At 32.7% G+C, this 25967-nt stretch overlaps 1 protein-coding gene across 4 annotated transcripts in view; it reads left to right on the forward strand.

The window, feature by feature from the left end:
* wasf1 (WASP family member 1) overlaps window positions 1-25967 on the forward strand; it is a 247721-nt gene that overhangs the window by 178267 nt on the left and 43487 nt on the right. For 2 of the 4 annotated variants that reach the window (XM_030127872.1, XM_030127871.1), the window contains exon 6: window positions 20930-21013. The exons of the other annotated variants lie outside the window; for them this stretch is intronic. In XM_030127872.1, the coding sequence (XP_029983732.1) occupies window positions 20930-21013 (84 nt within the window). The remainder of the gene's footprint in view (window positions 1-20929; window positions 21014-25967) is intronic. 4 annotated transcript variants of the gene reach the window in all.

A 25967-nucleotide genomic window follows, 5' to 3' on the forward strand; every position in this document is an offset into this window, starting at 1 on the left:
AACTGGTATTAGAATATGTTAAAATGTGAGAAAACATCAGATTAGCTGCATTAAACATGGTTTCATTTCACTGTTTTCATATCACTGTATGATATTGGGTTTTAAATACATGTTTCTTTGCTTCAAGAATAAAATTCATGGTGTAGCTGAGTGGACATTTTTGTAACTCCATGAAAAACAGGTTGATTTAAAAAAAAAAAAAAAAAAAAAAAAATCACATTGGGTTTTTTTTTCATGCCTAAAGAGGAATAAAAACACTCAGGAAAAAAAATCTTGATTAAGGTTCTCATAATTCATGCATGACAGGGTTAATCTGTGTATAAATCACCTAAAAATAACTTTTGTTTTTTGAGTTTTTTGGGATGAGCCATTTATATGTAGCTCAGTTCTTCTTTTTTATGATTTTTGAACAAGTGGCAGTCAGTGTCGAAGGGGTCATATTTAGCTAAACCCACTTTTATTAGTCTTTGGTTCATTTATTTGTGTATTTGGACCCTAATAGTTCATAAAGTTTGAATTTGAACCCTCCATAATAAAAAATCATATAAAATGACTAAAATGGCCTCTGTCAGAGTTTAAAAGTGTGATACCTGAAGGAATAAAAGATTTCCATTGCAGCTCCAACCCTCTGGAACTCCCTCCCACCTTCTATCCGACACTGCTCCGACCCTAATACCTTTAAATCCCTTTTAAAAACTCATTTATTTAAGATTGCTTTCAATGTTTAATCCTAATGTTTAATGTTTAACTGTTTTATATTCGTATACCTGCCTTTTGCACCTGTTTTTAATCTCTTTTTAATGTCTGGTTTGTGTTTTTATCTGCTGCATGTAAAGTGTCTTTGAGTTCTATGAAAAGCGCTAGACAAATAAAATGTATTATTATTATGATTATGATTATTATTATATTGAATATCTGTTGGTTCTCCTCTGAGGAGCGTGGTAATGCCGGCCTGAAGGCATCAAGGCATTTCACAAATTCATACGGGCCCATGGGCTGGATCGGAGGCTATGCGCGGGTCGATTTTGGTCCCCGAGCCGCATGTTTGACACCTATGCACCTAGACTGTACGTCCAAACAAGTGCAAGGTGCTGCAGTTTATTACATACGACTAGGGATGCAGCGATACTGTTACGAGTATCGGCATCGGCTCCGATACTCAGTGTGTGTACTCGTACTCGTAAAAGATATCCGATACAAATGCACTAATACCACTTACAGCTGCGTGACATTCACAGTTCAGTGCAGCAGGTACGAGGAGAAGGAATAATGTGTGGGGAGTGTGAACAGTGTGGAGATTTAACCAAATATTTATTTATTTATTTATTTATTTATTTATTTATTTAAATTTTAATTACCTCCGCCAAGGAGGTTATGTTTTTGCCAGGGTTTGTTTGTTTGTTTGTCTGTCTGTCTGTTTGTCTGTCCGTTAGTGTGCAACATAACTCAAAAAGTTATGGACAGATTTGGATGAAATTTTCAGGGTTTGTTGGAAATGGGATAAGGAAGAAATTATTAAATTTTGGTGGTGATCGGGGGTGGGGGGGCCCACAGGGGGGGCGCAGACCAGAAAATTTAATCAAAATCTGTCCATAACTTTTTGAGTTATGTTGCACACTAACGGACAGACAAACAAACAGACAGACAGAAAGACAAACAAACAAACCCTGGCAAAAACATAACCTCCTTGGCGTGGGGGGGCCCACGGGGGGGGGGGGGGGGGGCCACTGATCAGCCTTGGCGGAGGTTTGCGCTCTCCGAGTGCTTCGAGTTTGTCTGTTTGTTTGTCTGTCTGTTAGTGTGCAACATAACTCAAAAAGTTATGGACAGATTTGGATGAAATTTTCAGGGTTTGTTGGAAATGGGATAAGGAAGAAATGATTAAATTTTGGTGGTGATCGGGGGTGGGGGGGCCCACGGGGGGCCAGAAAATTTCATTAAAATCTGTCCATAACTTTTTGAGTTATGTTGCACACTAACGGACAGACAAACAAACAGACAAACAAACCCTGGCAAAAACATAACCGCCTTGGCATGGGGGGGCCCACGGGGGGGGGGGGGGGGGGGGGCACTGATCAGCCTTGGCGGAGGTCTGCGCTCTCCGAGTGCTTTTCTAGTTTAATTTATTTGCACAAAATAAAAACAGCAATAGAAAAAACAACAACATTTAAACAAGTAACAAAACTGTGCAGGAGAGGTTAGAAGCCAAAAAGAAGGCTTATATGAATACCTCCCCCCGAAATGAACAATACACAAAAAAAAAGAATTAAAAAATACAATATAACTGAAATAATAAACTAAAGTAAAAACAATAAAAATGTAATCCACGTTACAAATCATCAAATACAAATCAAGTGACGGTGATAAAAGTAACGCTGACTGACAGTAACGTTACAGACACAGACAGATACAGACGCAGCGTTCTGTCCGTCCTCTTCGTACATTCCATACGTTTTCCAGGTGCTCGCAGATGCGTAAACAGAATGAGAATACCAGCGGGTGTACGGAGTGGTGCGGACCGCCGCCAACAGAAGTGAAAGCGAAACTTATCACTCATTTCTCTTTTGTCTACCCGCTGAAGCTAAGCTGTTAAACCTTACCAATGAAAACGCTGCAATATTAGTATCATATTAGTGTTACCTCTGTCGTCTCCATGTTTGTTATTACTGACTTTCTTCTTCTTCTTCTCAAAAAAACTTTACTCTTCTTCGTGGTATTTGTCCAGTATGGTTAATTAAGAGTGGCGCCCTGTTGAGCCGCATTATGTCATAAATTCCCATTATGTAATAAAAGTTCAAAATGTAATAAGAATGTTACGTCATCTTGTAATAAAGCCGCATTGTGTAATAAACTGACACATTTTGTAATAAACTACCTCAAAGTATTATGTAGTAAATTTTTTCACATTATGTAGTAAGTTATTACAATTTGAGAAATTTATTACAAAATGCACTTGACACATTTTTATTTTCAGGAAAATGTAATGTGCTAAATTAATCTTTAAACTGTGTGGTTTCTGATTACATTACCTGTAGCTCCTGTGACTAATTTCTTCTAAATTGCTCTGAAATTATATTAATTTGGATTGTTGTTACATAATGAACCATGTTATTACTTTTTTTCTTTCAGTAAAAAATGTGTCAAGTGCATTTTGTAATAAGTTTCTCAAATTGTAATAACTTACTACGTAATGTAAAAAAATGTACTATATAATGCATTGACGTAGTTTATTACAAAATGCGTCAGTTTATTACATAATGCGGCTTTATTACAAGATGCTGTGACATTCTTATTACATTTTGAACTTTTATTACATAATGGGAATTTATTACATAATGCGGCTCAACACGCCCCCTGGTGGATTAATTGACAAACGCTCATTCCAACACATTAAATGTCAGTAGCAGCACTTTGTTCCAGTCAGACTAATGACAACGACAATAAAGCACATTTACAAAAGGAACTAACAACTGGAAGTACTCGTATCGGTACTCGGTATCGGCAAGTGCTCAGTGTTTTGGTTTTTATTTTCTGTTATTTGATTTTTTGGTGTATTGTTTATCATTATTATTATTATTTTTCTATTGCTTGATTTTTTTTTGGGTATTGTTTATTATTATTGTTATTATTTTTTGTTTCATATGTTTTGTATTATGTCTGTGTCTGAAATAAACTAACCTAAAACCTAAGTACTCGTACTCAGTCTGGGAAAAAAGTGGTATCGGTGCATCCCTACATACGACATCTAATTTCCCATCTGTCCTAGCGTCGTACTTAACGACAGTATCAGCAGTTATCCTAAAATGACATTTAAACAGTCATCTGATGCGTTCTACACACAGATTAGCAGCCAGTGTTAAATGACAAGCCACACAGGAAACCCGCGGTGTCTTAATCTCATTAGCTCCTGTGTTAGCCTCGCCCTCAGTGGATTAACAGCAGACTATTCGGCGAGCCAGTCAGGAGGAGACGGAGACGAGGAGAGGGAAGTCCCAGGGATATGGGAGAAAGAAGAGAAGCATTGTACAGAAAGAAAAGCATTACTTCTCTGCTTTATCAGTGATGAGTCCACACTTAACAGAGTTTGGTCTTTAAATCCGGATCCCCTGTGGATCCCCCCCTCCCCCCCGGCTCTGCTCTCCTACTCCTGTTTGATTACTGCACTCACTCTCAGACGTCCTAATGGAATATATTGACATTTACTTTCAGCGTGTATTGTCTGTTTTGCACACACTTGTTTAAAAGTAGGTAAATATTCTCCGGATATATTATAATCAGTGTTGTGCAAGTTGCTTCCAAGATGTAATCCATTACAAATTACTTGTTACTGTTATTTAACCCTTTCATGCATTAATTATGAGAACCTTAGGTAAGATTTTTTTCTTGAGTGTTTTTATTCCTCCATAGGCATGAAAAAACAATGTGATCAAGTTTTTTTTTTTTTTTTTTTTTTTCATGGAGTTACAAAAATGTCCATGCATTTAATTTTTTTAAGTAAAAAATGTGTTTAACCCTTTCATGCACGAATTATGAGAACCTTAGTCAAGATTTTTTTCTTCAGTGTTTAGCCATGAAAAAAACAATGCGATCAAGTTTTTTTTTTTCTATGGAGTTACAAAAATGTCCATGCATTTACTTTTTGAAGTAAAGAAACGTGTTTAAAATCCAATATCAGAAAGTGTTATGAAAACAATGAAATAAAATAAAATCTGATGTTTTCTCACGTTAACATATTCTAATGCTAGTTATTACTCTTTTCATGGAGATAATATGCAAAAAAAAAAACAAACTTTTTTTTCTAACAGATAACAATTGATTTCCACTCAAACATGTTAGTGCAGATCAGGTTTATCTAGAACAGTACAGTTACCGTAATGGTCTGAATGTCAGTGTGTTACTATGGGATGGCGCATAAGTGTCCACTGTTTTGGCTGATATGGAACTAAAACAACAAAACCCATGAATATACTAGAGAACAGCTGGAGAAGAACTGTCCATTGGAGTGACCACTGTGCATGAAAGGGTTAAAAGTAATTCCTTACCTGTAATACGTTACGTGACTCCTGTATTACTTTTTGACTGATTACTTACTACTCTTATCATAAATGTAAGTTTCCCACTGGGTCTTAAAAAGTCTTAAATTTACAAATCTGCATTTAATACCTTAAAGGCGTGATATTTAGCTTTTTTAAATGGAATTCTGCGTTTTAAAACATTTCTCTGTGGTCTACATAAACTGTAAATCTTATGTTTGGGTCTGAATTCTTCATTAATTCAACTCCACAGGTCCATCCTCGACCCTATTTCTGAGTAATGACACCAGAAAAGTTGTTTTGCGTGCTGGCCCTTTAAATGCACATGGTGTACTCATTTCTTTTTTTTTTTTTTTTTTTCATTTCATTTATTTCGTTCATGGTTGTGCATTTCATCAGCAAACATTCAATAATCTTCAAGTGAACGACATGTACACACCCATGCTCGAAAAGGAGCAGGATGAAGAAAATCTTATATTTCCTGCCCCCTTTGAAATAATAATAGCCTTAATGGTTAGCCATACACAACTAGCTATAAAATCATACTGTATAAAGTCAGACAAACCAAATTAAATACATCCAAAGACAGTACAAAATGAATACAAAACCAAGTGCACAACTACATGTCCAGAAAGTAGTGATGTGACGTTCATGAACGAATCGAATCTTTTGAACGGCTCTTTGAAATGAACGTTGGGAACCAGGTCTTTGTAAAGAGCCGTTCATTTATTTATTTATTTGTTTTTTTTTAAGGAGGGAGTGTCCGATTGCCTGCCAATTTAAGGCGGCCTTACACTGTGCGATTTTAGAGACGATTTCTCACTCGTGCGACTATTTCTGGGATCGGGCCCGATGTGCCTCTAATCGTGTGTCGTGCTTCGTGCAGTGTACATGGGGTAAAGAGAAGCGATTAGCACCTCACGACCAGCAATCGTGTGTTCGCAAGGAAAACGGAGCTGTTTGAAATCCTGCTCGCTCCTCGTGAGTGTATCGTACTGTCAAAGCAGTGCCACGAACCGATGTGCCTCAAATTCTGTGTGCATGTGCGAACACAGACGCGTACAGTAGCGTACAAGCTAACAGTAGCTAGCTGTTGTCCTAGTGCAGTTTAGCTGTTGCAGCTTACCTCTAGTTCTCTTTGCTGTAGGATGACAGCCCATACTGTCCACGTCTGGCCAACCAATGCCTGCACCAAACACATCGTCATCTTTTCTTCTTTTTTGATTCCCCGCAGATAATGGCACATATTACCAAAGCAGCTCGTTGGTTTTTGTTTAGCACTACCATTTCGTGACTCACGCCAATACACAATCGTCTATGCACTTTTACGGATTCCTTGGTATTTTAATGTTGTATTTCCGGATACAACACTCAAACGTGTGGTGCGTCCTGTGGTGTATGGTCCTACAGTGTGAGCAGTCAGGTCGCATACGAGCGTCGGTCCGTGCAGTGTGAGAACATGAATCGTGAGCCTGGCTGTACGACTGATTCGCACAGTTTGAGATGGAGCTGCGTGCAACGATCGAAATAATCGCACAGTGGATGGCCGCCTTTAGTGTCACTGGGGAGGCACTGGGCAGGAGGAGAATGTTCGAGCAGAAAAAAAAGGGTGCTTGTGCATGTCTCATGGCAAGAAGTTAGCAAAAAAACAACAGTTTGAAGCGTGAGGTGAGCATACTGGAGGAGGCGGAGCTGGAAGACTGGTCGAAACCGGAGAAAAGTTTGAGAATGAGTGAGTGAGCGAGCACCTGTGAGTAATGAGCCAACGAAAAATGTTATTTCATAAGAAAATGTTTAATTTTCTTCTTCATTTTTAGGCTACACACTAGTCCACATAATGTACCGTGATGTTTTTTTGTCAAATTCCAGCATTTGCCTAATGTCACTTCTCGTTATGTATTTAGCCCACACATTTGAACTAACTATTCTTTTTTACGGTAAGATAATATTTACTGCCACGCCAATTAAACACCTTTAAAATTAAATGTCAATCATCACATGTAGCTTATTTAGTCATTAAAACATTGGTGTTTCAAAATAATGCAAAAGCCATAAAAGAGCCAGTCTTTTAGAACAGCTCTTTTCAGTGAACGACTCCTGATTGAACGGCTCCCTTCAAAGAGCCAAAAGTCCCATCACTTCCAGAAAGTACAAAACATAGGTAAACATATACCTGACGAAATGATGCAAAAACATTATACCAGACCAAAATAACTAAATAAATGTGTCACAAGATGCAGTACAAATACGAAGCAAAATGTAAAAACTTATAACTGTTCATATCGTTGTTCTTCCTTTATACACTTTTTTCAGTTGAAATGTCTATAATATAACACTGGATTACAAAAAAATTTTTTTTGCAAGTTGTCTAGGTTTTTTCAACTGAATTAGGACCATTTTGCACCGCTAAATCCAAAAATGACATCTGTTTTTCTCAATTAGGTCAGGTTTTTTTTGCTAATTTGATTTTGAAAAATTTGATCTTCTCACAAAATTGATGACATTTTTGTGACTTTATCAGTTGATTTTTTATATAGTTCTCACCCAAAATAGGTTTAAAGAGAAAAAAAAATCATTTTCTAACAGGATGTATTTATTATTTACTATGTATTCACCGCAGATGTAGCAGAATACGTCAGGCTTATTTTTGCAAGATCTTCTAGTCGAAGCCATTTCATTCACGTGTAATATTAAAAAAAAACATTAATCATAAATTGGCAAAAGTAAAATCTTCAGAACTTGTTTATTGCAAGAAATATGAAAGAATTTTGTATCATATGATGTGAAAATGCCCATAAATGTAAGCAAAAATGTTAAAAAGCCAATATGTAGCATAGTTCAGAAAGTTGACCTGATTGAGCAAAATTAATGTGATTTTTGGATTCAGCACACCAAAATGATCCTAAATCAGCTCAAAAAACTTCAACAATAAATTTGTTGTTAACCAGTGTAATACTCTGAGAAATGTTGGTCGGAAGTCTTGACCTTATATGTGCAAATGTCGTGACGTAACTAGTTATAAAACAGGAATCCATTGGAAGTTGTAAGTTTCAGTTTTACAAGTAGGTGTTTAAGGTTCACACACCAGAAAACACTATTTTATTATTTGTACTGAATTTAATGGGATGGAGAAAAAAATAGTATAAAGGCTTCAGCCAAAATGTCTCAGTAGTTTTACTCCCACCCCCATGAGTGTGAAAATTATAAATACCACCAAAACTCTGAAACTTCTTTAAAAGCCTTTGTTGTGTCTGCGTTTGATCTGTGAATAATCAACCATTCATACTTCCAGTTGTTGAAACACATCAGAGTCACAGTTTTATAGATTATGCCTGATAATACAGACTGTGATCGTTATCGGTTTTCACAATTTGATGTTATTTGCATCTGCTGAATCATAGGTCAAACAAGGCTTTTCATTACAATTAACCCATAAAGACCCAGACCTACTTTTTGTGACACATCCAAAATATTTTCTTCTCTACTTAAGTGATTGAGTACCATTTATTATATTATCCTCTGTATTTTGCATTTTTTCAGTGAAAATCAGGTATTTTCTTGTATTTAACCCCATAACTCCAAACGTATCGTATTTGATACATGAGTTTTGAAGCCTTCTACATTATTATGTATATTTTATTTTTTTGTTCTTGAAAAACCTGATGTATACAATTAGATACATGCAATACACAGATAATCCACCAGGGGGAGGAATTCATTCATCAGAGGCCTTTCCAGTGACACTACAAGATTGCCATTAACCCTTTCACACATGAATTATGAGAACCTTAATCAAGATTTTTTTTTCCTGAGTGTTTTTATTCCTCTTTCGGCACAAAAAACCCCCGATGTGATTGAATTTTTTTTTAAATCAACCTGTTTTTCATGGAGTTACAAAAATGTCCACTCAGCTACACCATGAATTTTATTCTTGAAGCAAAGAAACATGTATTTAAAACCCAATATCATAAAGTGATATGAAAACAGTGAAATGAAACCATGTTTAATGCAGCTAATCTGATGTTTTCTCACATTTTAACATATTCTAATACTAGTTATTTCTCACTTCATGGAGATAATATGCAAAAAATAAATATTAACAATTGATTTCCACTCAAGAACCAATCAAGAACAGCAAAGTTACAATAATGGTATGAATTACAGTTTATGAGATGATGCATAAGTGTCCACTGTGTTGGTTGACATGGAACTAAAACAACAAAACCTATGAATATACAAGAGTAAAGCTGTAGAGTAACTGTCCACTGTAGTGACCACTATGCATGAAAGGGTTAATGAGGAAGGAGGCAGAACTTTGCCAGTTTTGAAAAGGAATTACCAATTTGTTAGACATGTTTGTGTTATATTATGTTTTTGTTTGTTCAAAAATAATAATATTTGATATTTGAGAATCGAGACCCGATGTATCAAATATGATACATAACTGAAACTCATACATGGAAATTGATATTTTAAAAAAATAAATAAATAATCAGGCGGTTGTTGAGAAGGACCAATAAAGGCTCCAGTTTCAAAGAACTGGAATTTTCTGTCACTGATTTAATGGTTCAGGCTTTACAGGGTTAATTTACTGATCATGTAGATGTTCATAGAAGCTCAGAGAAGAGAGGTTAAGGGTTATTATATCAGAAACAGAGAAAACTGAAGCAAACGTGGCTTTTTCAACAAAATCTATCATTAACTGAACATAAAACAAGTGTGTCCATCCACTGTCATTGATCCAACTCCATTGGTTTTACTGGTGAATCAATGTTGTAGAAGATGACGGTGTTTCCACGGTAACTACGAAGCCTCTGAATGTCCAAGTGGCTCATATCTGATGACCATGAAAAGATGACAAACTGCATTTTACACCAGTTATTGACATTAGTGGATCAACAGGTACTAAACATGTTAGATCAGGGGTCGGCAAGTTTTACAACCTAAAGAGCCATTTTTGTCTTGTTAAAGAAGAAAGAAATCAAACTGGAGCCATGAAAAAAATATTTAAACCCATTTACATTTTACCATGAGGTGGCTGCTCTGCTGTTGCCTATTTGTGATTAGTTTGCAATTTAATTTTGTATTTCCATTACAATAAAGCAATGTGTGGTGCATTTATGAAATTATACAACAATAATAAAGAAAACATTGAAAATTTGTATGTTTTTTTTAATGATGGACACTATTTCCAAAACATAATTACATTGTGTAGATGAGAAAAAGCTCAACTTTCATGTAGAGGCAGACTTTTAAACAGACTAACTACAAATACAAATTAAGTATCTTGTATTATGTCTTGAATTTGGCTAAAAAATAATGCATTTTGGTTTATATGCTGTCAAAAAATATTATTTTCCTTGTACAGCTGGTGCATTTTTGCAGATGGCCAAAGTTAGAATAGATTTAGTCCTATAATAATGTTAAAAAGTAATGGCTCATTCAGTTCGTTTCAAAATGTTCCTTATGTTTTTTGACAATGGGAGCCATAAAGAGAGGCTAAAGAGCCACATTTGGCCCAGGAGCCACGGGTTGCAGACCCCTGTGTTAGATCAATAGATGTTTTTGATCGCCGGTGGCTGTTTGGGTTTTTATGGGTTAAAAATGCACCTACATATATTTTCTGACGATAAATCCTACAGTTACAAACAGTCGATTCTTTCAAAGACAAATCAAATGTTGTCTACCCTCATATAAATACACATACAAAAGCGTCTACATTATAACATTGCATCCTCCCGACCTATAAAGAATAAGGAGTCCTTTTATTCTCCGCCTCTTGCTATGGTTTCCATGGTGACTGACAAGGAGGCTTGGTGCGGTGAGACCCAGAGATGGACGCAGACTGACACCCTGAACGGTTCCCCGCTCTGGGCCACAGCAGCTCCTTGTCAACTCAGATACAGTGGGTCTTGTTGTGTGTTACTTTTTACATGCGAGGCGGCAGCTCTACTGCGACGTTATCCTCAGAGGAAGAGGTAGAAAGCCAAGGTGAGGTTTAGATGTACAGAAGTGACTGGTAATGTTTGGAAAAGATAAGAAAACAGGGTCAGACACTGCATCTCAAACACATCCGAGAGAGAGAATAGATCCCACATAATATATTCTCATAGGTCGACACAAGCTGGTTTTAGCTGTTTTGCTAATTTATCATCCTAGGTGAAAGAGAGGGTTAGTTTTTTATTGGGCACTTTTAGAAATACTCTGAAATTCAAATTTTAAAACTTAGTGAGATATTGGAGGACATGAGAAGAATGTATTACTTTTGGGAAATTTAAAAAAAAATGTTATGTAGAAAATCAAGGTCAGTGAAGTTACCATATTTGGTTCTTTAAGGGGTAAATATAAAAAAAAATGCGAGAAAAATACATGTAAGGTAAAAAGAGTATCACTTTTAGAACATTACAACAATGCAAGAAAGAAAGAAAGAAAGAAAGAAAGGTCAGTGAAGTTACCATATTTGGTTCCTTACTCATAAGTGACAAAAAAGCAATATAAAAATACAAGAAAAACTCATGTAAGGTGAAAAGAATATCACTTTTCGAACATTACAACAATGTAAGAAAGAAAGAAAGAAAGAAAGAAAGAAAGAAAGGTCAGTGAAGTTACCATATTTGGTTCCTTACTCATAAGTGACAAAAAAGCAATATAAAAATACAAGAAAAACACATGTAAGGTGAAAAGAACATCACTTTTTGAACATTACAACAATGTAAGAAAGAAAGAAAGAAAGAAAGAAAGAAAGAAAGAAAGAAAGAAAGAAAGAAAGAAAGAAAGAAAGAAAGAAAGAAAGGTCAGTGAAGTTACCATATTTGGTTCCTTACTCATAAGTGACAAAAAAGCAATATAAAAATACAAGAAAAACTCATGTAAGGTGAAAAGAATATCACTTTTAGAAGAATACAAGAAAATAAGAAGAAAGAAAAAAGCCAAAGAAACAAAGGTCAATGAAGTTATCATATTTGGTTCCTTACCTATAAGTGGCAAAAAAATAAATAAAAAATACAAGAGGTAAATATAAAAATAATACAAGAAAAACACATGTAAGGTGAAAATAATATCACTTTTAGAATATTACAACAACGTAAGAAAGAAAGAAAGAAAGAAAGAAAGATCAATGAAGTTACCATATTTAGTTCCTCACCCATAAGTGGCAAGAAAAAATAAAAAAAACAAGATGTAAATATAAAAAAATACAAGAAAAACACATGAAAGGGGAAAAGAATGTCTCTTTTAGAACATTACAACAACATAACAAAGAAAGAAAGAAACAAACAAACAAACAAACAAAAAGAAACAAAGGTCAATGAAGGTACTATATTTGATTCCTTACCCATAAGTGGCAAAAAATAAAAACATACATATAAAAAAAAAAAAAAATTCAAGGAAAACACATCAGGTATCACTTTTAGAACATTACAACATAAGAAAGAAAGAAACAAAGAAGCAAAGGTCAATGAAGTTACCATATTTGGTTCCTTACCCATAAATGTCACCAAAAAAAAAAAAAAAAAAAAAATACAAGAGGTAAATATAAAAAATACAAAAAAAAACACACATAAGGTGAGAAGAATATCACTTTTAGAACATTACAACAACATAAGAAAGAAACAGAAGTCAGTGAAGTTACCATATTGTTATGACTCGACTCTTGGTGTGGACCCAAATGCACGAGACGCAATTGTCAGTGGTTAAAAAAAAGATTTATTTTAACAAAAGTTCTCAAAGTACAAAAGATTAACAAAAAGAGAAAGCACAACGTGCTCTAAAAATTTCTAACAACAAAAGGAGAAGTACAACGTACTTTAAACAAACAAAAAGCCATGAGTAGAAAACATGGAGTTCAAGATTCTCAAGATTAGATACTTAACAGAACGCTCTTCACAAGACCACAGATAACGACGCACTGACAAGAGACAAAGGGAGCGGGGAGAATATATAAGGGAGGCAGGGATCACAAACAGGTGTGGACAATTATGAGGAGACAGCAGGTGCAGGCAATGATGGGACAGGGAAGACAAAGACAAGACTGACAGAGTGCAGACAGAACAGGAAGGAAACCACCATCACCAAAATAAAACAGGAAAAGACAAAAACCCAAAACTAAATCAACATAAACGTCGACGCATGACACATATTTGGTTCCTTACCCATAAGTGGCCAAAAAAAAAAACAAAACAAATACAAGAGGTAAATATGAAAAAAAAAAAAAAATACAGGAAAAACACATTTAAGATGAAAAGAATATCCCTTTTAGAACATTACAACAACATAAGAAAGAAGCAAAGACAGAAAGGTCAATGAAGTTACCATATTTGGTTCCTTCTCTTTAAATGCCAAAAAATTTTTAAAAAAATAAAAAAAAAAAACGCAAGAGGCAAATATAAAAATACAAGAAAAACACATGTAAGTTGAAAAAAAAATCACTTTTAGAACATTATAACAACATAAGAAAGAAACAAAGAACCAAAGGTCAATGAAGTTACCATATTTGGTTCCTTATCCATAAGTGGCAAAAAAAAAACAAAAAAAAAAAACACATGTAAGGTGAAAGGAACCTGTATTTTCGAACATTAGACCAACATGAGTGCTGATCCAGACCCCTGTCCACATCCACATTCTCACTTTGAACTTCATTCCTTACATTAGTACCATTACTTCCTGGTACCTAACAAAGCAGGTCCACTCACTGTTCATGCAGAGGTGGACCTTACAGACCCTGGAGACCACATTGGACCTGAGATTGGTGACTCACTCTCCTAACTGGAACTGTTGCTGTCATTGTTTTGTAATGTATGCGGGAATGACCAAAAATAATCACTTGCTCAATAACGGGTTAAGACTGAACTGAAAAGTGAAATGATATTTTGAAAAGAACAAGTCAAATATCTCACATTCTTCCCCTTTTATTCCTCGAATGTACCTCATCAGAGATCGGTGTGTGTGCTTTTAACAGTTGAAGTCAGGATGCTGTTTTGGCGTTAATTAAAATCTACTATATTTAGCTGTGTTGATTAAAGATTGCAGGTTTTTTGTGACGAGGTAGAAAAAAGATGGAGAAATATCGCTCTAGGTGTTTGAGCTTTCTTCCTGTCGTTTATTTTTCTCAACCTTTGCTTTGACATCGTTCCATGCCAGGTCACCCAACATTCAAACCCAAATTCTAAATTTCAACCTTTGTGTGTTAGTCTCCCTTCTTTTGCCATAAAACATCTGAGCAGCACTTGCTAAAAATTAAACACGTGCAATAAAACGACTGTTATAAGATCATAAACCGATAAAAATCACTCATATTCACTATTTACAGCTTCTAAATGTCCATAAAATCTCTCTTAATCACTAGCCGCTTTTCCATTGACCCTCAAATTGAGCGAATATAACTTGCGCATAAAAATTTACCTGATGGAAAAACGACAATCCCACGTTTTTTGATTAAAAATGTTTGCATTGGCAAGAGGTGGTTTTTCAAGCATAGTGCATATATGACATCCTGTCGGTGCTCAACAGTAACTATATTAATATCTCTAAAAATAAGTAAAAGCAAATTTTTAACGTTTCAAACATTCGTCATAAATCAAAATTTCTCCAAACTGTGAACAAACTTTCGAGACATTGTCCAAAGGAAGCTAGGTAAAAAATTTGAAATGACAATGCAGTGTCTTTCAGTAGTCGCTTTTCCATTGACCCTCAAATTGCGCGAATAAAACAATTTCGCCAAATCGCTTGTTTTTTTTCTTTTTTTAATGAAAAATTTTTGTGCTGGCAAGAGGTGGTTTTTCAAGGATAGCGCATATATGACTTCCTATCAGTGCTCAACAGTAACTATATTAATATCTATAAAAATAAGTAAAAGCAAATTTTTAACATTTCAAACATTCGTCATAAATCAAAATTTCTCCAAACTGTGAACAAACTTTCGAGACATTGTCCAAAGGAAGCTAGGTAAAAAATTTGAAATGACAACGCAGTGTTCTTTCAGTAGTCGCTTTTCCATTGACCCTCAAATTGCGCGAATAAAACAATTTCGCCAAATCTCTTGGTTTTTTTTGGTTTTTTTTAATGAAAAATTTTTGCGCTGGCAAGAGGTGGTTTTTCAAGCATAGCGCATATATGACTTCCTATCAGTGCTCAACAGTAACTATATTAATATCTATAAAAATAAGTAAAAGCAAATTTTTAACATTTCAAACATTCGTCATAAATCAAAATTTCTCCAAACTGTGAACAAACTTTCGAGACATTGTCCAAAGGAAGCTACGTAAAAAATTTGAAATGACAACGCAGTGTCTTTCAGTAGTCGCTTTTCCATTGACCCTCAAATTGTGCGAATAAAACAATTTCGCCAAATCTCTTGGTTTTTTTTGGTTTTTTTTAATGAAAAATTTTTGCGCTGGCAAGAGGTGGTTTTTCAAGCATAGCGCATATATGACTTCCTATCAGTGCTCAACAGTAACTATATTAATATCTATAAAAATAAGTAAAAGCTAATTTTTTAACATTCCAAACATTCGTCATAAATCAAAATTTCTCCAAACTGTGAACAAACTTTCGAGACATTGTCCAAAGGAAGCTACGTAAAAAATTTGAAATGACAATGCAGTGTTCTTTCAGTAGTCGCTTTTCCATTGACCCTCAAATTGCGCGAATAAAACAATTTCGCCAAATCTCTTTTTTTTTTTTTTAATGAAAAATTTTTGCGCTGGCAAGAGGTGGTTTTTCAAGCATAGCGCATATATGACTTCCTATCAGTGATCAACAGTAACTATATTAATATCTATAAAAATAAGTAAAAGCAAATTTTTAACATTTCAAACATTCGTCATAAATCAGAATTTCTCCAAACTGTGAACGAACATTTGAGACATTGTCCAAAGAAAGCTAGGTAAAAAATTTGAAATGACAACGCAGTGTCATTCAGTAGTCGCTTTTCCATTGACCCTCAAATTGCGCGAATAAAACAATTTCGCCAAATCTCTTGGTTTTTTTTGGGTTTTTTTAATGAAAAATTTTTGCGCTGGCAAGAGGTGGTTTTTCAAGCATAGCGCATATATGACTTCCTATCAGTGCTCAACAGTAACTACATTAATATCTATAAAAATAAGTAAAAGCAAATTTTTAACATTTCAAACATTCGTCATAAATCAAAATTTCTCCAAACTGTGAACAAACTTTCGAGACATTGTCCAAAGGAAGCTACGTAAAAAATTTGAAATGACAATGCAGTGTTCTTTCAGTAGTCGCTTTTCCATTGACCCTCAAATTGTGCGAATAAAACAATTTCGCCAAATCTCTTGGTTTTTTTTGGGTTTTTTTAATGAAAAATTTTTGCGCTGGCAAGAGGTGGTTTTTCAAGCATAGCGCATATATGACTTCCTATCAGTGCTCAACAGTAACTATATTAATATCTATAAAAATAAGTAAAAGCTAATTTTTTAACATTCCAAACATTCGTCATAAATCAAAATTTCTCCAAACTGTGAACAAACTTTCGAGACATTGTCCAAAGGAAGCTACGTAAAAAATTTGAAATGACAATGCAGTGTTCTTTCAGTAGTCGCTTTTCCATTGACCCTCAAATTGCGCGAATAAAACAATTTCGCCAAATCTCTTTTTTTTTTTTTTAATGAAAAATGTTTGCGCTGGCAAGAGGTGGTTTTTCAAGCATAGCGCATATATGACTTCCTATCAGTGATCAACAGTAACTATATTAATATCTATAAAAATAAGTAAAAGCAAATTTTTAACATTCCAAACATTCGTCATAAATCAGAATTTCTCCAAACTGTGAACGAACATTTGAGACATTGTCCAAAGAAAGCTAGGTAAAAAATTTGAAATGACAACGCAGTGTCTTTCAGTAGTCGCTTTTCCATTGACCCTCAAATTGCGCGAATAAAACAATTTCGCCAAATCTCTTGTTTTTTGTTTTTTTTTAATGAAAAATTTTTGCGCTGGCAAGAGGTGGTTTTTCAAGCATAGCGCATATATGACTTCCTATCAGTGCTCAACAGTAACTATATTAATATCTATAAAAATAAGTAAAAGCAAATTTTTAACATTCCAAACATTCGTCATAAATCAAAATTTCTCATAACTGTGAACAAACTTTCGAGACATTGTCCAAAGGAAGCTTGTTAAAAAATTTGAAAGGACAACGCAGTGTCTTTCAGTAGTCGCTTTTCCATTGACCCTCAAATTGCGCGAATAAAACAATTTCGCCAAATCTCTTGTTTTTTTTTTTATTAAAAATTTTTGCGCTGGCAAGAGGTGGTTTTTCAGGTGTAGCGCAATTGGTATATCATACAAAAATGCAATGGAAAGAACTTTTTCCGCAACTAGAGTCATGTGAATAAAAAAAATAAATAAATGGATGTTGACGGACGTAACAACAAGCGAAGAAGAAGAGTTTTAAAAGAAATATGTCGTGGGATGTGTGGACACACCAGGAAACCAAATCATTTTTTAATTTAGAACCGGATAGAGGGGTAACATATATCAACACGATATTTACGTTTGTCGCCATGTTTATGAAATGACTTCTCGTGTCATCTCGCAATAGTACATAAACAAATCATCGCATTTGTGATTTAATGGAAAAACCCACATTACGCACTTCTGTTTTTTCAACATTTAGGAAATATCGGTAAAGTTTTACACAGATGTCCAATGGAAAAGCAACTACTGTATAGTGTTATCAAAACCAACATGCTTCTGGGCCAAGGTTATTATCGTCAACGAAAACTAACAAAATGACGAAAACTAGAATTGAAAAAACATTTTCATTAACTGAAATAAATAAAAACTATAAATAAAAGAAAAAAACGCTAACTAACTGAAACTGTATTGTGTGCTTACAAAACTAACTAAAACAAATAAAAAATTATGGATAAAATTCCCTTCGTTTTCATCTTTGTCAATGTCGGATTGATATGAAAGCAATTTATTTCGTTTTAGCTAGCGGCACCATACGGTACTTCACGGTCCGTCACTTGTCGTCACTTGTGGTTTCCAGTCGTCTTCTGGTCCCCACTCTACCTGGAAACATGGTGGGAGAAAGCAGCAGAGTCCTGTCTGGGATTTATTTGAATACGATGGAGAAGAAGATAAAAGATATTAAAAAAACTAAACTAAAACTAAGCATTTAGGAAAAAAATGAAAACTAATAAAAACTAGCAAATTTGCTCTAAAAACTAATGAAAACTAACTGAAATAGAGACAAAAAAAGTCAGAACTAAATAAAACTAAACTATAATGAAAAATCCAAAACTATTATAAGCTTGTTCTGGACCTCACTGAGGCACAGGATTAGCCCCATATTTAATGTTTGTGGAAATGACCAAAAATAGTCACTTGCCCATTAAAGGATTAATGTGAATGTGCTGTAACATTTTATACAGAATGAACAAATAACTATGCAGGTACAATCGAAGTTAAGGATGTCCGATATTGGCTTTTTTTTTTTGTCAAAAACCGATACGCCGATATTGTCCAACGCTTAATTTCCGATTCCGATATCTACCGATACCGCTGCCGATATATGTGGGATATTAAACTAATTTTAGGTAACATCACATATCTCCTGTCATGGAATTAACACATCATGCCTCATTTTATTGTGATGCCCCATTGGATGCATTCTCAAATGCAACAAGGCTTTCAAAATGTAAACACTGTCTGTGCAAAGAATACACACTTCAACTTAAGTTGTGGAAAAAATGCCATATTTATTTATTTTCTCTCCCTGCCTCCATGAGTCTATTACAGTGTGGCAGCTCTACTGTACAATTTTGAAAACTGCACATTTCTTTCAGCTACAAACAATGCTTCATTTACGCGTCGGTAAATGCTGGTAAAATCAAGGCATTATTTTATCAGTTTTAATGATAACCGATAACGATATTCACCAATATTACATTTTTATGCCAATCGAAGTGTATTCATACTCTGCAGAATCAAAATAATGTAGTAAGACGTTGTTATTACTGAGAATATTCATTTTAGTAAATTAAACACTTCACTGAGGTCATGGTTTAATTCTCCTTGGATATTCAGTTTGCATTTTTACCAAATCTAGTTAAAAATAAGCAATTTGTGAGACAGAATACAAACATTAATAATGAAATTTAGCTCAGTGGTTGTACACTTCAAATATTCATAACCACACGTATTTAGAGTGGAAGGTTATGCAAGGTCACATGAATTTTGTACAAATTTTCACATCAATTACGCACTTCTGTTTTTTCGACATTTAGTAAATATCGGTAAAGTTTTACACAGATGTCCAATGGAAAAGTAACTACTGTATAGTATTATAAAAACCAACATGCTTCTGGACCTCACTGAGGCACGGGATTGGGCCCATATTTAATGTTTGTGGAAATGATCAAAAATAGTCACTTGCCCGATAAAGGGTTAATGTGAATGTGCTGTAACATTTTATGCAGGTACAATCGAAGTGTATTCATACTCTGCAGAATCAAAATAATGTGGTAAGACGTTTTTATTACTGAGAATATTCATTTTAGTAAATTAAACACTGACTGAGGTCATGGTTTAATTCTCCTTGGATATTCAGTTTGCATTTTTACCAAATCTAGTTAAAAATAAGCAATTTGTGAGACAGAATACAAGTATTAATAATGAAATTTAGCTCAGTGGTTGTACACTTCAAATATTCATAACCACACGTATTTAGAGTGGAAGGTTATGCAAGGTCACATGAATTTTGTACAAATTTTCACATCAATTACGCACTTCTGTTTTTTCGACATTTAGTAAATATCGGTAAAGTTTACACAGATGTCCAATGGAAAAGTAACTACTGTATAGTATTATAAAAACCAACATGCTTCTGGACCTTACTGAGGCACGGGATTGGGCCCATATTTAATGTTTGTGGAAATGATCAAAAATAGTCACTTGCCCGATAAAGGGTTAATGTGAATGTGCTGTAACATTTTATGCAGGTACAATCGAAGTGTATTCATACTCTGCAGAATCAAAATAATGTGGTAAGACGTTTTTATTACTGAGAATATTCATTTTAGTAAATTAAACACTGACTGAGGTCATGGTTTAATTCTCCTTGGATATTCAGTTTGCATTTTTACCAAATCTAGTTAAAAATAAGCAATTTGTGAGACAGAATACAAGTATTAATAATGAAATTTAGCTCAGTGGTTGTACACTTCAAATATTCATAACCACACGTATTTAGAGTGGAAGGTTATGCAAGGTCACATGAATTTTGTACAAATTTTCACATCAATTACGCACTTCTGTTTTTTCGACATTTAGTAAATATCGGTAAAGTTTTACACAGATGTCCAATGGAAAAGTAACTACTGTATAGTATTATAAAAACCAACATGCTTCTGGACCTCACTGAGGCACGGGATTGGGCCCATATTTAATGTTTGTGGAAATGATCAAAAATAGTCACTTGCCCGATAAAGGGTTAATGTGAATGTGCTGTAACATTTTATGCAGGTACAATCGAAGTGTATTCATACTCTGCAGAATCAAAATAATGTGGTAAGACGTTTTTATTACTGAGAATATTCATTTTAGTAAATTAAACACTGACTGAGGTCATGGTTTAATTCTCCTTGGATATTCAGTTTGCATTTTTACCAAATCTAGTTAAAAATAAGCAATTTGTGAGACAGAATACAAGTATTAATAATGAAATTTAGCTCAGTGGTTGTACACTTCAAATATTCATAACCACACGTATTTAGAGTGGAAGGTTATGCAAGGTCACATGAATTTTGTACAAATTTTTACGTCAGTTTTTAAAGATCCCATGAACTCGGAGGCCGAGGTGAGCCGGTACGGACTGACCTTTTATCTACTCTCTTCTAAATTCTGGTCTAACTCTGTCTAACTCTGTGCAGCTGGAAATACCTTATCTCATGTGTCCTAAGGGCTTTATAAGAGTCCTATCTGAAACCCCTCCTCCTTTCCTCTCTCCCCCAGAGGTAAGACCTTTTCCCTTCTCTCCCCTCCACAGCGGTCGCCTGCAGCCCACTCACCCCTGTACTAACAACACTCAGGTCCTGACCTGTCCTGACTGCATCCCACTTCCACTCTAGTAATGCTCCTCACACTTAGGGGGGTGTATTGGCAAGAATCTGACCATACCATGCAAATCACATTACGATATATCGCAATATATCACAATACTGTTAACGAGGCAATATTTTTTTGTTTTTGTTAATTTTTTTTTAAAGATTGGAAAAATTTAATTGCACCAGAAATTTTATAATATATAGGTCATATCTTAATTTTGTAATCTGTAGGTTATAGCTTAATTTTATCATTTATAGGTTATATCTTAATTTTATAATCTATAGGTTATATCTTAATTTTATCATTTATAGGTTATATCTTAATTTTATAATCTATAGGTTATAGTTAAATTTTATAATCTATAGGTTATATCTTAATTTATAATCTATAGGTTATAGTTAAATTTATAATCTATAGGTTACATCTTAATTTTATAATCTATAGGTCATATCTTAATTTTATAGTCTATAGGTTATGTTAAATTTTATAATCTATAGGTTATAGTTAAATTTTATCATTTATAGGTTATATCTTAATTTCATAATCTATAGGTTATAGTTAAATTTTATAATCTATAGGTTATATCTTAATTTTATCATTTATAGGTTATATCTTAATTTCATAATCTATAGGTTATAGTTAAATTTTATAATCTATAGGTTATAGCTTAATTTTATCATTTATAGGTTATATCTTAATTTTATAATCTATAGGTTATAGTTAAATTTTATAATCTATAGGTTATATCTTAATTTTATAATCTATAGGTTATAATTAAATTTTATAATCTATAGGTTATATCTTAATTTTATAATCTATAGGTTATATCTTAATTTTATCATTTATAGGTTATATCTTAATTTTATAATCTATAGGTTATATCTTAATTTTATCATTTATAGGTTATATCTTAATTTCATAATCTATAGGTTATAGTTTAATTTTATAATCTATAGGTTATAGTTTAATTTTATCATTTATAGGTCATAGTTTAATTTTATAATCTGTAAATTATATCTTAATTTTATAATCTATAGGTCATAGTTTAATTTTATCATTTATAGGTCATATCTTAATTTTATAATCTATAGGTTATATCTTAATTTTATAATCTATAGGTCATAGTTTAATTTTATAATCTGTAGGTTATATCTTAATTTTATCATTTATAGGTTATATCTTAATTTCATAATCTATAGGTTATAGTTTAATTTTATAATCTATAGGTTATATCTTAATTTTATCATTTATAGGTTATATCTTAATTTCATAATCTGTAGGTTATAGTTTAATTTTATAATCTATAGGTTATAGTTTAATTTTATAATCTATAGGTTATAGTTTAATTTTATCATTTATAGGTCATATCTTAATTTTATAATCTATAGGTCATAGTTTAATTTTATCATTTATAGGTCATATCTTAATTTTATAATCTATAGGTTATATCTTAATTTTATAATCTATAGGTCATAGTTTAATTTTATAATCTGTAGGTTATATCTTAATTTTATCATTTATAGGTTATATCTTAATTTTATCATCTATAGGTTATATCTTAATTTTATAATCTGTAGATTATATCTTAATTCATAATCTATAGGTTATAGTTTAATTTTATAATCTATAGGTTATAGTTTAATTTTATCATTTATAGGTCATATCTTCATTTTATAATCTATAGGTTATATCTTAATTTTATAATCTATAGGTCATAGTTTAATTTTATAATCTGTAGGTTATAACTTAATTTTATCATTTATAGGTTATATCTTAATGTTATAATCTATAGGTTATATCTTAATTTTATAATCTATAGGTCATAGTTTAATTTTATAATCTATAGGTTATATCTTAATTTTATCATTTATAGGTTATATCTTAATTTTATAATCTATAGGTTATATCTTAATTTTATAATCTATAGGTCATAGTTTAATTTTATAATCTGTAGGTTATATCTTAATTTTATCATTTATAGGTTATATCTTAATTTTATAATCTATAGGTTATATCTTAATTTTATAATCTATAGGTCATAGTTTAATTTTATAATCTATAGGTTATATCTTAATTTTATCATTTATAGGTTATATCTTAATTTTATAATCTGTAAATTATATTTTAATTTTATAATCTATAGGTCATAGTTTAATTTTATCATTTATAGGTCATATCTTAATTTTATAATCTATAGGTTATATCTTAATTTTATAATCTATAGGTCATAGTTTAATTTTATAATCTGTAGGTTATATCTTAATTTTATCATTTATAGGTTATATCTTAATTTCATAATCTATAGGTTATAGTTTAATTTTATAATCTGTAGGTTATATCTTAATTTTATCATTTATAGGTTATATCTTAATTTCATAATCTGTAGGTTATAGTTTAATTTTATAATCTATAGGTTATAGTTTAATTTTATCATTTATAGGTCATATCTTAATTTTATAATCTATAGGTCATAGTTTAATTTTATCATTTATAGGTCATATCTTAATTTTATAATCTATAGGTTATATCTTAATTTTATAATCTATAGGTCATAGTTTAATTTTATAATCTGTAGGTTTTATCTTAATTTTATCATTTATAGGTTATATCTTAATTTTATCATCTATAGGTTATATCTTAATTTTATAATCTGTAGATTATATCTTAATTCATAATCTATAGGTTATAGTTTAATTTTATAATCTATAGGTTATAGTTTAATTTTATCATTTATAGGTCATATCTTAATTTTATAATCTATAGGTTATATCTTAATTTTATAATCTATAGGTCATAGTTTAATTTTATAATCTGTAGGTTATAACTTAATTTTATCATTTATAGGTTATATCTTAATTTTATAATCTATAGGTTATATCTTAATTTTATAATCTATAGGTCATAGTTTAATTTTATAATCTATAGGTTATATCTTAATTTTATCATTTATAGGTTATATCTTAATTTTATAATCTATAGGTTATATCTTAATTTTATAATCTATAGGTCATAGTTTAATTTTATAATCTATAGGTTATATCTTAATTTTATAATCTATAGGTCATAGTTTAATTTTATAATCTATAGGTTATATCTTAATTTTATAATCTGTAGGTTATAGCTTAATTTTATCATTTATAGGTTATATCTTAATTTTATCATCTATAGGTTATATCTTAATTTTATAATCTGTAGGTTACATCTTAATTTTATCGTTTATAGTTTATATCTTAATTTTATAATCTATAGGTTATACTTTAATTTTATCATTCATAGGTTATAGCTGTCATGGCACTAAACTATCACCATATCCTTCTCAGCTGCTTTAAGTTGCATTACTGCCAATGTGATCCTCAAGGTTAGCGTCATGTTTTAAATTCAACTCTGAAATGAGACGGAATATAATGAAAATTGTGAATTTGGGACACAGCCATGGAGTGGATTGTGCACTAACAGCAAGATGATAGAGATTAGTCACATGTTTGTAAGATGATCTTTGCTTTTCCTTTACTGCACCGTGTTTGGAATGGTCCTCAACCATCTGCCGGGGGGGTTTGCGGATGCACTAACGCTGTGTGACACACATTTAAGCAGGTTTTTGAATGATCGTGTTACTCGCTAAAAACAGACACTTCTAATAAATATTGCACGAGTCAAATCAATCATCGGCAGCAGTAATGTGTGCGTGCGTTGTGTGAGGTGGGAGGGTGGGGTTTTTTAGTCAGCAGCAGGGTGGTCTGGTGGTGGTGGGCCTCCCTGTGGGGCTTATTTACCCAGATGCAGAGAGTTGTAGTTGTGCTGAGTCTATCACATTGAACATGCACACACAGTGGAAGCACACCCATAAACACACACACACATCATACAGTACATGTCTGTCTGTATACATAGCAAGGTTAGAACAGTTTTGGATTTTTCATTATAGTTTAGTTTTACTTAGTTTTGACCTTTTTTTTCTCTAATTCAGTGAGTTTTAATTCGTTTTTAGAGCAGGTTTGATCGTTTTTATTAGTTTTCATTTTTTTTTCTAAATGCTTAGTTTTAGTATTAATTTTCATTTTGTCGTATCTTTTCTCTTCTTCGCCGTCGTATTCAAATAAATCTCGTTACAGGACTCTGCTGCTGCTTTCTCCCAACTTTAGTCTCCATGTTTCCAGGTAGAGTGGGGATGAAAAGCTGATTCTAAACGACAAGTGACAAGAAGTGACGGACCGTTAAATATCATATGGTGCCGCTAGCTAAAATTGCTCGAGGGAAATCAGTCAGTTTCATATGAATCCGACATTGACGAAGACGAAAACAAAGGGAATTTTATCCGTAATTTTTATTTGTTTTAGTTAGTTTTGTAAGCACACAATACAGTTTCAGTTAGTTATCTTTTTTTTTTTTGTTTTTCTTTTAATTATAATTTTTATATATTTCAGTTAACGAAAATGTTTTTTCAATTCTAGTTTCGTTAGTTTTCGTTAACGATAATAACCTTGGTCCAGAAGCATGTTGGTTTTGATAACACTATCCAGTAGTTGCTTTTCCATTGGACATCTGTGTGAAACTTTACCGATATTTCCTAAATGTTGAAATAACAGAAGTACATAATGTCAGTTTTTCCATTAAATCACAAATGGAATGATTTGTTTATGTATCATCGCGAGATAACACGAGAAGTCATTCCATAAACATGGCGACAAACATAAATATGGTGTTGATTTACAGATATATTCATTATTATTATATATTAACCCTCTATCCGGTTCTAAATTAAAAAATGATTTGGTTTCCTGGTGTGTCCACACATCCCACAACATGTTTCTTTTAAAACTCTTCTTCTTCACTTGTTGTAACATCCGTCAACATTCGTTTTTT

This window comes from Sphaeramia orbicularis, chromosome 24, assembly GCF_902148855.1.
Source record: "Sphaeramia orbicularis chromosome 24, fSphaOr1.1, whole genome shotgun sequence".
Taxonomy (NCBI): Eukaryota; Metazoa; Chordata; class Actinopteri; order Kurtiformes; family Apogonidae; genus Sphaeramia; species Sphaeramia orbicularis.